Source organism: Saccostrea cucullata, unplaced genomic scaffold (genome assembly GCF_032062105.1).
Source record: "Saccostrea cucullata isolate Sc308-1 unplaced genomic scaffold, CSIRO_AGI_Scuc_v1 ctg6017, whole genome shotgun sequence".
NCBI lineage: Eukaryota > Metazoa > Mollusca > Bivalvia > Ostreida > Ostreidae > Saccostrea > Saccostrea cuccullata.
The window spans coordinates 42,725-55,812 of record NW_026933555.1 but is presented as its reverse complement, the minus strand read 5'-3'; the positions used below and the strand labels follow the sequence as shown (position 1 = coordinate 55,812).

Sequence of the window (13,088 nt, the reverse complement as noted above, 5' to 3'; positions counted from 1 at the left end):
TTCAGAAATGTATCCTCTCTGAAAATTGTTGCATATCCTCTATCATAATATGGAAGGAAAATCACAAATGTTCCATATCCAGTCAATTTGTTTGAGGGTGAGTAGACTTAAGGGAAAGAAATTATGCAGTGAACAAAGACTTTATATAAAAAGAGAGACTATTTTTTACCTTGACCATTGACCTAGAAACTTTGTTCAAGGTCATTGCACATTCATTGACCAAAGGCACTCTGTGAGTGAAGTATGAGCAACATTGGACTAATAGGAGAGTAAATATGCTCTGAACAAAGATTTTCACATAATTCTGTTATGGTCTTAACCTTTGACCTAGAAACATAGTTCAAGGTCACTGCAAACCAGTTACCCAAAGGCACTCTGTTGGTGAAGTATGAGCCAGATTGGGTCAAGGAGAGAGAAGATATGATCTGGACAAGGATTTGTAATAAAATTCTGTTATGTATGACCTTGACCTTTGAACTAGAAACTAGGGCTGGGACGATATATCGAGATATTGTGATATATGTGAGGATGATACACATATCGATACATTTGAAAAAATATCGAAATATCACCCAAAAAAATCTGACTTCTGTTTTTCTTTGTTTACTTAACATTTGGGGTTTAATATATAAAATAAATAAGTTAAATATAAATATAGATATGAAATAAATAATAATTAACACCACTTGAGTAAAATATTTTTGTTTTACAACATATAAACAATTATTTTAAATAAATTATTCTCATTTCCAAAGAAATAATTTGTTTATTTCAATGCAAAAAAAGATTTTATAAGCAATTAAACATATCGTGATACATATCGTATCGTGGCTCTAATATCGTGATAGTATCGATATAGAAAAAGTTGTATCGTCCCAGCCCTACTAGAAACATGGTTCAAGGTCACTGCACACTGGTTACCCAAAGGCACTCTGTGGGTGAAGTATGAGCCAGATTGGGCCAAGGAGAGAGAAGATATGCTCCGGACAAGATCTTGGATGAACAGACGGAAGGATGGATGGGCAGACTGATCACTATAGGGCGCCTGCCGAGCGGAGCCCTAATAACGTTAACAAACTTCTGTTGTTCATATTTGTAATGGATGAACTATTCATAATTAAGGCATAAGCTTTGACTGAATCAAAATTACATTATTGTTGTCCTGTACAATATTGATTTCTTATATAAAACTGTACATTGAATTGTATATAGAAATCTTTCTTCTGCTTTATTTTAGTCTAATTGATCATAAAGTTTAAAGTTACATACAAGTTTATCATAATAAAATATTTTAACAAGAAAAATAATTTTTTTAAGAATGCAGCTCATATTGCTTTTATTAGAAACTGATAGATTGGACATGTGTTTAACACCCTTTTGCCACAGATGTTAACTTGCCAAAGTGACTGTTGGTGAACTTCACACTATAATCATAGCAAGCAATTTTTGCGTCAATGAGCTTCAAATGAATTATGATACTCCATTATGAAAACATATTAAAGTCAAGAGTGCATGATGGGCAAACAGATGGATACACAAGTTGATTGTAATATACCCCCCCTCCTAATTTTTGTTTGCTTAGGTATAGTATAATGTTTGTTAGTGCTAGGGCTGTATCAATATATCGATATATTGATACGCATCGATATTCAAGAAAAATATCGTATCGAAAAATTACTTCCAACATGTATCGGACAAGCAGTTTTTCTTCTAATTCTGCTAAAAAGATGGGAATTTTAATCAGCAAAGATTATATTTCACTTTTTTGAATTAAAACTGATCAATAATTAATTAATTATAGATTTATAAAAGAAATAACACAGTTTTTATAGTTATTATAAAATACATAACAATTTTATTTTAACATTTTGATTTTACAGTCAATAAAAGTTTATATTGTAAGTGTTTTATTTACTGACTATGGGATAAGAACTTTGAAACGGGTAATAAAACACTAAATTTTTTTATGAAATCCATGCATTAAATGATTAATAAGCCTTTTTTGATGGACTTGTTTTAGAATCCAATATATCGCATATCGGTTTTAAAAAATATTGTATCGAATCGAATTTTTTTGCTCAATACATAACCCTAGTTAGTGCTTGATGCTTCTGCTTCAAGTGAGCATCATGGTCCATATGCCTCTTCTTTCAAATTAAAATAGTTTTATATACTGTAAAATCACATATTTTTGTGGTGTCAAATTTTCATGGTTTGAGGAAAAAGTGCTGGTACGTGGGGATTTGATTTCATGGATAAAGAAATTTTTAGTAGTTGTTCATATGAAAATTTACATTTCACTGTGGGGCTTGAATTCGTTGATCTCTTCATACCTCGAAAACAATGAAAATTAAACCCCCATGAAAATTAGTGATTTCACAGTACATTTTTTGACATATGACTTACTTGTGAAAAGAAAGTATCCCAAGGTTGAAGAAAATAATCCAATAAGGGAATTCCTTAAAGAAACTTTCATGTATGGTATAGTATTTGCATCAAGTCCAAACAACACTATTCTTTTTCTCTGAAAAGAAATAAAAATCAAAAAATTCAAACATGCTGGATGTATGCATGTAAAATGTCCAAAATATAGTTCCACATACTATATAGTGATGGAAAATATGATGCCATGATAATACTTGAAAAAAAAGACAACATGCTTACTTTTAAGTACTGTGGATAACTCAAGTTTTATGTCACCTTATTTTCATGAGATAACACTTGGCTCACAAAATGATACACCACTTTCCATATGATTATAATAGTCCATGTTTTGTTGTAAGGGACCCGAAATAAGTCTCAGATTAAAGAAAGTAAATACTTAATATCACGATTACCTAACTTAGCGGAACTCTTTCGCAATGGAGGTAGGAAACATCTGTTGAATGGGGGCAAATGTGCTATTGAATAAAATGCAAGATTGAATTTGATCATTATAGAATTTATATAAGAATAAGTAAGTAAAAAATCCAGGAAAAATACTTTGCTAAACAATTGCTGAACCAGCCTAATCAATATTTGAGAGTAGCTAATCCTAAAATGTTACATTTTTAAAGGTATTTATTTTTAACTAAGTGGACTCTTCTCATTAAGAGTCATCAAAAATCGACACATTTTAAAGCTGATAAAGTATTCTAAACTTTCCTTATTTGACAATGTACTATTTGGAGTTCAATCCTTGGCAAAACATTGCACTTTCGGCATAAAATTGTTTGAATCATTTGATTGTCACTACTGTAAACAATACCATGTGCCCCAGAAATCTTGAGAGATATAGAACTTTCCAGACTCCCCCGCAATAGAGCGGTAGTAAATTAGATAACTGCGAGGTACTCGCGATATTACGTATTAGGAGGTCACAATAGCACTATGTAATGATCTTTGAAAGTGGTATAAGAGGTCAGGAGTTGCGGATAAAAGATGGGGAATTTTTCCCCCTTGGGGAGGCCTCCCATTTTCAAAAACGATGTTACATCACTGTGGATTTTTCGTAGTAAATGGTATATTAAATTATTTCATAAAGGGGGATTCTTCTCGCCTTGTACGTCCCGTTTCTTTCTTTGTCAACTGACACTTAAATCTGAAAAGTGCATGGTATGGTTTATAATCTGATCCGTCGTTAAAAAAAGATGATCACCATAAAGACAAACCTTTACTGCTTCTTCATTTTCACTCACTACTGATGCAACTTCGGACATCCTTCCAATGCAATGTGATTTGTAAACAAGCTACATTTGCAAGATCATTTGACTTTTGTAACAAAAAAATCAAATAGGAACTATTGAAACGTCACGAAAAAAGAAACCAAAAACGGCCCGTTTTCCGGTTTACCTTTTGAATTTAGTAAAAATATTCCTGCGTCATTTTGAAAAGGGGAAGCCATAGAAAAAAATCAACTTGAAAAAAAAATTGACAACCCCCCTCCCCCTCTAAGGAATCGCCAAAATTGTCGAAAATCCTATTTATTAAAGTGAGGAAGAGAGGGGGGGTGTCCAATTTCTTCCAGTGTACTGAATTTTTATTCATCACATACACGGATCTAGAGGGGGATCGGGGTGTCCGGACCCCATTGGAATTTGCAGTCATTAAATGTACATTCTACACCAAGCAAAAAAGACCTTGGACACCCCTCTAGTAAACGCGGACCCCTCCTCGAAACGCGGATCTATGCGTGAAAATGGTATGAAAAGTCGAAAATATAAAGCAATAAACTATTTTTATGAGATATGAACATGAATATGATTACTGATAGTGGTGGTCAATGAGGTTGCAACATAAGCAGTACTTAGTCTCTCAGATAAAAATAATAATATACACCAGCAACTGGCTATCTAATCATATCACCTAGAAGTCATCCAATACCTTTGTGTCCATTCCAAGAGTAATTTTGACATCCTATGTTGTGTGTACTTAGTGCCGTGTCTATCCATTTTCAATTTTGCTATAAATGTAATTTCTGTTTTCAAAAATTTTTCCCGAAAGAAAAGAATTATGTTTGATAGTTGTTTTCTTTTTATTTTCTTCAGATTTCTCCAAATAAACCCACTGATAACACTGGCGGATTTAAGGGGGGGGCGTGGGGGGCGCACGCCCCCCCTAAAATTTTCAAAGTATAATGTGACTAATATTTATAATGCCACATTTTGGTACAAAACTAACCAAATAACTGTAATTCTGCCTGGTTTTATTCTTGAAATACACAAAAATCCAGGAGCTTCCGGGGGCTGCGCCCCCTGGGCCCCCACTATTCAAAGTATGACATAACTAGTATAAAACACGTCGTACTTTGGTACATCACTAACCAATACCACTATTAGTAAGTAATAAGTAATTAAATCGCTTATTATATAGTGGCATGTGTTACAATACAATGAGAATTGAGAAACATTCAAAACATTTATTATTCAAACATACGTACGGACCTATATGCTATATACTTTTAACAAAAATAATTGAAAAAAATGCACTATTATTGTGCCTGGTTTTACACTAAAATACACGAAAACCCAGGAGCTTCCGGGGGCTTCGCCCCCTGGGCCCCCACCTATAGAACAGAACAGAACATTTTTTTTTATTTAGAGCCCATAACAGACAAGTATAAGATTCTTACAATAATAAGGGAAAGATTAAGCCAATGAATAGCAAAACAATTATACAACTAGTAGACTTATTGTTCAAAGAACAATAAGAGGTCTTTCCACCTTCTTTGAATTTCAATTTTGTTTTAAAATTTAATTCCATGAATAAGAAACCAAAATTGTCTTAAAGGATAGCAAAAATTAAAAATAAAAAAAAATGAAATGACCTTGACCTTTGACCTTGAAAAAAATATTCAAGGTTAAAGGTCAAGGGTCACAATGCAATTGACCTCATGCTTCTACGACTTATAGTTTTCAAGTGATAAGGTTAAATAGGAAGTACAAAGAAGTTAAAGGGCAATAACTCATATAAGCGGTCATCAGATCCTTTTGCACTTATATAGTGAAGTTAGGCCTTAAGACCCTTAAGACATTAGTGAAGGTTTAGTGTCTATACGGTCTACGGTTTCGGAGAAGTAGCGATAACAAGGTTTCTTGCACAAGGGGCAATAACTTTTTAAAGGGTTAATCTTTGGGGACAAGAATAAAATATTTGAAAGAGTTTAAGAGAACATATTAATGATGCAAAGACATTAAGTATATATTGAAAGACAAAAGAGATATAGAAAAAGCTTTATTTCTCATTTTCTGAATGACCTTGGCCTTTGACCTTTGCATGAAATTTTAGATCAAAGGTCAATAAATCTTATGCAGTTGGTCCCATATCTCTACAACTTTTCGTTTTAAAAAAAATTAATTTTTTGTAAAATTCAAAAAGTTTCAGGGGCAATAACTCATTGAAGGAGTCAACGAATACTTTCTCAATGAATAGATTCCAGAGTCCTCTCAATTAGTCGAAGACTTTAGTGAAGGTTTCATATTTGTACGGTTTATGGTTTCGCAGTAGTAGCGATAACAAGGTTTTCCGCACAAAGGGCGATAACTTTTAATAGAGTCAATCTTACGGAATACAAATTGAATCTTTAAAATAGTTTTAAGAGTACATATTAATGATGCTAAGCCAGTTTGTATATGTTAAAAGACAAAAAGATATAAAAAGAGCTCAATTTCTCAATTTTGGAATGACCTTGACCTTTGACCTTTACATGAATTTTAAGTTCAAAGCTCAATGAATCTTATGCAGTTGGTCCCATGTCTCTATCACTTCTCGTTTTGAAAATTTTTAATAATTTCTAAAATTCAAAGCATGCGCAGACACTCAAAAAAGTACCGTTATCACGAAAAAACGTGTTGTCCACAAATTATGCTGGTGCAATGTGAGGGATTATTTCGTAGCTCTGTAAGTACTCAAATTTCATAGTTTAATGATGTTTGAAGAGATTGTATTGCGAAAATGTATATGTTTATTGTAAAAATCGAGACTTTTTCTCTCCCAAAGTTAGCGTATTTTGTGGCTTGGCCTCCATGCTCGATACAACTAGAATTTTTTATTCATAATTTGATAAAACGGACGAATAAACAAACAATGGTTGGTTTAAAGTTGAACTACACAAAATTCTCTTCCCCGGTATTACAAATTTTGTGTAATTTACAACTTATTTATTATTTTTCGATACTTTCTTGTGTGCCCGTCCGAATTTCCTCTGTCTTGTAAACAAACTTTTGTGCTTCAAAAATGAGGTAAATAAAAACGAAAAAAATTTTTTTTTATTTTTTGTATGAAAACAAAGGTATAGACAATTCATTTTTGTATGATTTTAATTTTTAAAAAATTTATTTATTGAAGAAAATTTTTTTTTAAATAAAAATCAGCAAGGGAATGTGAACATCATGCACACACGGTTAAGCATGATAAGTTCCTTACACATTTTATAACCATTCTTCATATTCCTTTTGTATCTTGGATATCTATACAGAGAGAATCACCTGAACATGCAGAGTATTCATGAGTAATTTTTTTTTTTCATACACACTCATCACTCTATAAACCATGTAAACGTCCACACATCAACAAGCAAAAAGGTTTTATATATATATATATATATATATATATATTAATTATAATATTGGGGAAAAAATATGGACATATCTTTAATATTAATAATAAATTATTATTTTAAATTTTACATGGGTAAAGGTCATTCCACCCAGTTCAAGGTGATTGGTATAATAAGTGTAAATAAATAATAAATTTAAAAAATGAAGAATAAAATTTATAAAAATAAAATAAAATTTTAAATAAAAAAAAAATATGAAATAAAAAAAATGTTACAAACAATTTACAATATTTTTGTAATTAAAAAGAAAAATAACTAATACATGTAGATGAAAAAAAAAAAATAAAGAAAAAAAAACCAATTTTGAAATAAAAAAAAAAAAATGTTACAAACAATTTACAATATTTTTGTAATTAAAAATTAAAATAATTAGATTTAAAAAAAAAAGAAAGAAAAAAAAATTTTTATATGAAAAAAAAAAAAACCCAAAATAAAAGACAAAAAAAAAAAATGTAAAAGAAAAGAATGCACCAAATATGAAATTAAAAGGCTACAAGAAATCTTGTTTGGAATAAAAAAAATTAAAAATTTTCTAAAAAAAAAAAAAATTGAAGAAAAAACTGCATTAATTTTGAAATTAAAAAAAGTTGTTCCAAAAATTAACATCTTTGTAGCTAAAGTTGAATTAAGAAAAAAAATCTCAGGTATTAACAATTTCCCCTCTTTGATGCCCATACGAATGCATTCCATATCATAGGAGAATTTCATTTGTCATAATTTTGTCATTTATAAGGAAAATATCAAAAAATCAATTCAACATGTATTACATGGTCTGCCGTTATAAACCATACTTAAGTCTGAGACTGCTCAAATCCAAAATTCTCAGGCTCAGCAGCCATCACAAAGAAGTTGAGAAAATTAATATTACCTTAAACTATTTTATTCTCAGCTGAATTCTCAAGAGTTGAGAATTTTTTTTCAAAGATTTCTCAAAGTTTTATGACGGCAAACTCATTTGCATCAGGAATGACAAGAGAATAAAACAGTGAATTGATAGAATTTTATTTTTAGGAAAAAACACAAACACAGAGATAATATATTTACATATACACTTGCAATAGAATCAGAAAATAGATTTTCATGTTTTGATAAAAAAAATAAACATGATGGAGAAAATTACATTTCAACAATCAGACAACACTGACAGGTGTTAAAAACCTGTTAGGTATATACACATTTTTCTCAACTTGAACTTTATTATTCATTCAATAAAAAGAATTTGTACTTGAAGTAAAAAATTGTTGTTTAATACCAGTATGTATATTATGTTTTTTTTTTTACATCATTTTTTTTTTTTGATAGATTTTATGAAAAAAGAAATACTTTAAAAAGTACTCTCGGAGATTAGTTACACATACATACACAGAATGAATAAATAATAAATAAATTATTGTTGTTATAATTTAGCAATAGGTCAATGTAGATTGTTCATAAGTACATTTAATAGTTTCACATTGACCACTGTATGTTCACAAGTTATGGTCCGCTGTCTGTTCTCTGTCCATCATGCACCTTATTCAGTAGTTCATTGTAGAATCTTCATTACATGTACATTAGATTCTCATTGACGTATCTTCTCAAGTGATTTGCAACCTCGTAGACATCAACATTGTCTTTGTATTCCAGGACGTACATGCACACAAGTTTTGGTCCACCACCTACTCTCTGTCCATCATGCACCATATGTCCCATGTAAAAACAGCTCGCTCGCAATAGCGCATTGTGTCTCCCTAGTCCTAGGCTTATAACATTACAGATGTTCTTTGGTACCCGGCCATATGTTGTGGAATTATCCTCACCAGGTCCTTTAACTAGACACGCAAACTGATCAAACCTATTTCCTGGTTCAGGCACACAAGACATAGGGTAGTTCTCTCCAATTTGTGGCACAGTGCGGAAATGATGATACCTATGAGAGATAAGCAGTGTTGTGAGCAAAAATTTTTCTTCAATTTAATATTTTATTAAGCAAGTTCCAATATATAAGATTTTACACCTCCGCTCTTTGAAAAATATTTGTTAGGTAAATCATTAAGCAAAATTTTATATAGAAATAGACTTTTTCCCATGACTTACTGTATACAGGGAAATTTTCGCCCCCGTTTAATTCAAACTAAACTGTATAATATCTTAAACAAAAATCTTTTTGGGCGAATTAAAAACGGGGCAAACTTGTTTTCAGATGTGATAGGGCGAAAATAACACGGGGGAAAATAACCCTGTATGCAGTATTTTGCTTAGGAACTATTCCCCTTTGCTGTCATCTTGAAGGGCAAAGTTGTGATTTTTCCTCTTCGAGGAACCAATTTTAAACATGCGTACAAAAAATATATGGGATATATTTACAACCTTAAAATCATGAATTATTGGAGGCTTTTAAAAAATTAATTAGACCCGGTATTAGAAAAATATTTACAATCTTATAATCATGAATTAATAGAAGCTTTTAAAAAATGTATATTCATAAGAAAAATAGAGTTATCTTTACCTCATTAACCAGTGAATTAAACTTGGTCAAAAAATAAAGGGATTTGGAAATGTTGCCTTACACTACAGTGGCTAAGGGGAATATCTTCTAGACAAAATAGGAGAATAATAGTATAATAATGTAAGAGGAGAAGGGTCTATTGGGGGTTTTATAATCTGTTTTAGTTTTTTCCCTTGTCCTTACAAAATATACTTGCCTGAATTTACACTTTTTACATGTTTAATGACTGTAAAACTAACATGTCAAAATACAGTTGTGTATGTATGTATGTATGTATTTTGTAAAAATCATATTATTAATAAGATGTCATATCCCCTAAATGTTTATATTATTACTGATCAGTTTAAATTCAAAATTGTTATAAATGTATATAAATTTTTGTGATAGCAATTCCCCAATTTTTCACAAAATTATAGGAATAACTGCTTGCATATAAAGAGTGTATTCATTAATACTCCAAATCCCTTGTCCATAATGATTCAAAAGCTGAACATGTTTTCTTAATATTGCATTTTATAATTAACAAAATAGATATTTTCGAACCCACTATCAGTCTAGTAAAATTATTAAATGGGTGAGGTGATAGAATCAGTGAGTAAATGTTTAATGAAATTCTGCATTGTTTTATAATTATGTACATATATATGTGGGTACATGTATTTGAAAGTTGAAATGAGGAATTAAAAAAAAAATTATTAAATATTTATTTCTTTTTTTATCTTTCTACAAACACTAGTTTTTACAATCAATCGTGTTGTTTTAAGTAAGAAACTCTGAACAGTTTTTATCCCATGATTTGAATAAACTGAACTTGAACTTGAACTTGGAAAGATAATTATCATTTAGTTTCTTCTTAGATTGATATTTACCTTATAGTCTACACTTACAAATTTCACCAGACCCTTTTTAAGTTTATACATAAAAATATCAGATGGGATCTTACGGTTCATTTCACTTATATATTATACATTTTACTTTTAGCTGGAAACACATGTAATTGGTATAAGTGGTGTTATGATTAGTGAAAAACAAATAGTACATAAGCAAACCTGAAATTTTTAAACCAGGCCAGGAAAGTGATACCGGGTTGATTTAGCCAATAAGATGTACTATATCTGTATGTCATGAGTCATGACCCAGGAAAATCTAATTTATGTAATAAATATGTAGATACTATATATTTCTTATGTCCCATTATTTCCTGGGAATTACCAGTATCTCCCAATGTCTTTGAATATTGGATTTGGGAAATAGGAGTAAGTCCCACTTTTTTGCCAACCCTGATATGACTTATGTGTTTAGTTACTCTTTTAAATTTTCTCTGCTTCCCCATATCATATGTAAATATTTCATAAAAATTCAATACCGGGGTAATAAATTTAAGTGAAAAGTAATGTTATGATGCATTAAAACATGAGGGTGACATCCAATGTGGAATAAAGTGTTAGTGACAGTTAGTCACATACATTATTGTGATATTAATAACCTTACTAGAATGCAAAATCTGAATCAATAAAATTTCTTTTTTACCATGTTTACAGTCATTACAAATATGAAAGTAAATTTTTGGCATTTATTTTTAAATAATATAAAATTACAGATTGGTGTGCTTACCCATTGACAGTGGATATAAAGACAAGTGGCTTTGACGATGTAGGATCAGACCTAGTTGTTCTTGCACGATATCTGTGGATTCTTCGCAGCCATAGTTTTGCATCTTGTCTGCTTACGTTTAGATCCTCACTGTGAACAAAGAAAACAACATGTAAATATGGTCCTGGAAAAGCAGTGTAGGAATCCATTTCATGCAGAATGGACTGACTTGTATGGGAGTGATTGTGTAAGCAGTAAAATTCTACAACGACCTAAATCGGCAGAGGTGAATGCATTTCGACGAGTTACTGGAAAGAAGTTACAGAAGGTGAGAGAGCGCCCCATTCAGATATGCCAGTTTTGCATTGATCAGTTGTACAATCTTCATCCCCATGAAGTCATAGGAAATGAAGACTCCCCACTCCATGGACATGATTATGCTACCCAACCCAGCACATCCAAGAAGAGGCGATTGTTTACCGATGCTGGTACTTCACACCCTGCATCACCAGATTCCCCATTGCCTGAGAAGGAGGATGATGTGGCTAAACTTGGGTCCAAAGAATTTCAGGAACTTTTATACAAGGTTGGACAGAGATTGGTCATCACCATGGAAAGTGTTCATGAACATAGTTTCAAGACTGTTGCTGCCTTCAAAGATTTTGACTTAGTGGAGTACATAAAGAGAATAGGACCCTTTTTCGAGGCATTCCTGGATGGGTTTACCAGTAAGAAGAAAAGAGAGAAGAACCTGTACCAGAGAGCCAAGGTAGCAGAATACCTCTGTCATCTACAGCAGCCTAATGCAATTCTACCATTGAGTTTTATGGAGAACCTGCTTCTGTACAACATTACAAACAGCAAACAGGCAGTGAATCTTTTTGGTAATAGTGGCCCACATGGACATTATGATACAGTGAAGGAGTGGTTATCCTCACAAACTATGGACCCTTTGCCCTTTCCAGAAAAAGATTGCGTTGTGATATTCGACAACAACCAGATTATAGGCCGGTCGTGGAAGGTGAAAGTCAACAACAAAGTGAATTCCTCCACAGTAACAACAATATGCCAGATCGAGTACCCAGGATTCCAGTTACAGCGTCAACTCCACCTAAAGCCAAAGTTTTGGAATATTGACACTGCAAAGCTGCTGAAAAATGTCCGAGAGCAACCCGAAGAAATTACAGACATTCATTATGGCTTGTTGTACAGCACACTGGCGAAGAACTTGAACATCGTGATTGAACAGCAGAAGTTTGAAGGGAAATACCTGGATACCATTGATCAGCAGGTTGAGCAGCAGAGAAGAGAAGAAACTACGAAAGTTTGCAGCAAATGTGGTCATGTCAACCCAAGAACAAAAAGAATATGTGGGAATGAGACTTGCCGAACCAACCTAAAACAGGCAGAGATTTCGAGTCAGGACCCTGAAGGCAAAGGAACTTTCAAAACGAAAATTACCATGGCGGAACCAAAGATGTCTGAGGTGCGGCTAACAACTGTGAACACACCTGATGGCCATTACGTCATAAAGCAGAGCCCAACGTCGACTAAAACAGATGAAAATCAACTAAACAGCAAACATCCAGACACTTCACCACTCCTGTCATTGAGTGACCCTTGCTTCGTTAATCCGAACTCCTATGATTCTGTGAGAACAATCTTAAGACAGATAGGCTTACAAGGAGGAATTAGGCAGTACGGACAAGGAAACCGAGAGTGGTTGTTCGTTGTTTGTGATGGTTTACCATTTGGACTCTGTCAACATATAATTAAGAACACCCTCAGATGCTTTCTCTGCAAAGAATCTACAACATCCTTCATGTCCAAAGAAGAGTTCCAGGAACATCATAATGAGGTACACAGAGATGCACAAGAAAAAGCAGTTAGAGAGTTTGATTGGGTGATACT

General features: G+C 32.4%; 1 protein-coding gene across 1 annotated transcript; it reads right to left on the bottom strand.

The window, feature by feature from the left end:
* Window positions 1-8,388: 8,388 nt before the first annotated feature.
* LOC134238617 (uncharacterized) lies at window positions 8,389-11,511 on the bottom strand. Its single transcript, XM_062720744.1, has 2 exons — window positions 11,199-11,511; window positions 8,389-9,005 (listed from the first exon to the last, which is right to left on the bottom strand). The coding sequence occupies exons 1-2, from the start codon at window positions 11,384-11,386 to the stop codon at window positions 8,639-8,641; spliced, it is 555 nt and encodes a 184-aa protein (XP_062576728.1). The 5' UTR covers window positions 11,387-11,511; the 3' UTR covers window positions 8,389-8,638.
* Window positions 11,512-13,088: the final 1,577 nt, after the last annotated feature.

What these genes read in the sequence shown, in the direction of transcription:
- LOC134238617 (XM_062720744.1), bottom strand. Translation starts at nt 11,386, where the DNA reads ATGGATTCCTACACTGCTTTTCCAGGACCATATTTACATGTTGTTTTC. An exon ending in TTTATATCCACTGTCAATGG is followed by an intron (nt 9,006 to 11,198) that starts GTAAGCACACCA and finishes TATCTCTCATAG; the next exon opens with GTATCATCATTTCCGCACTG.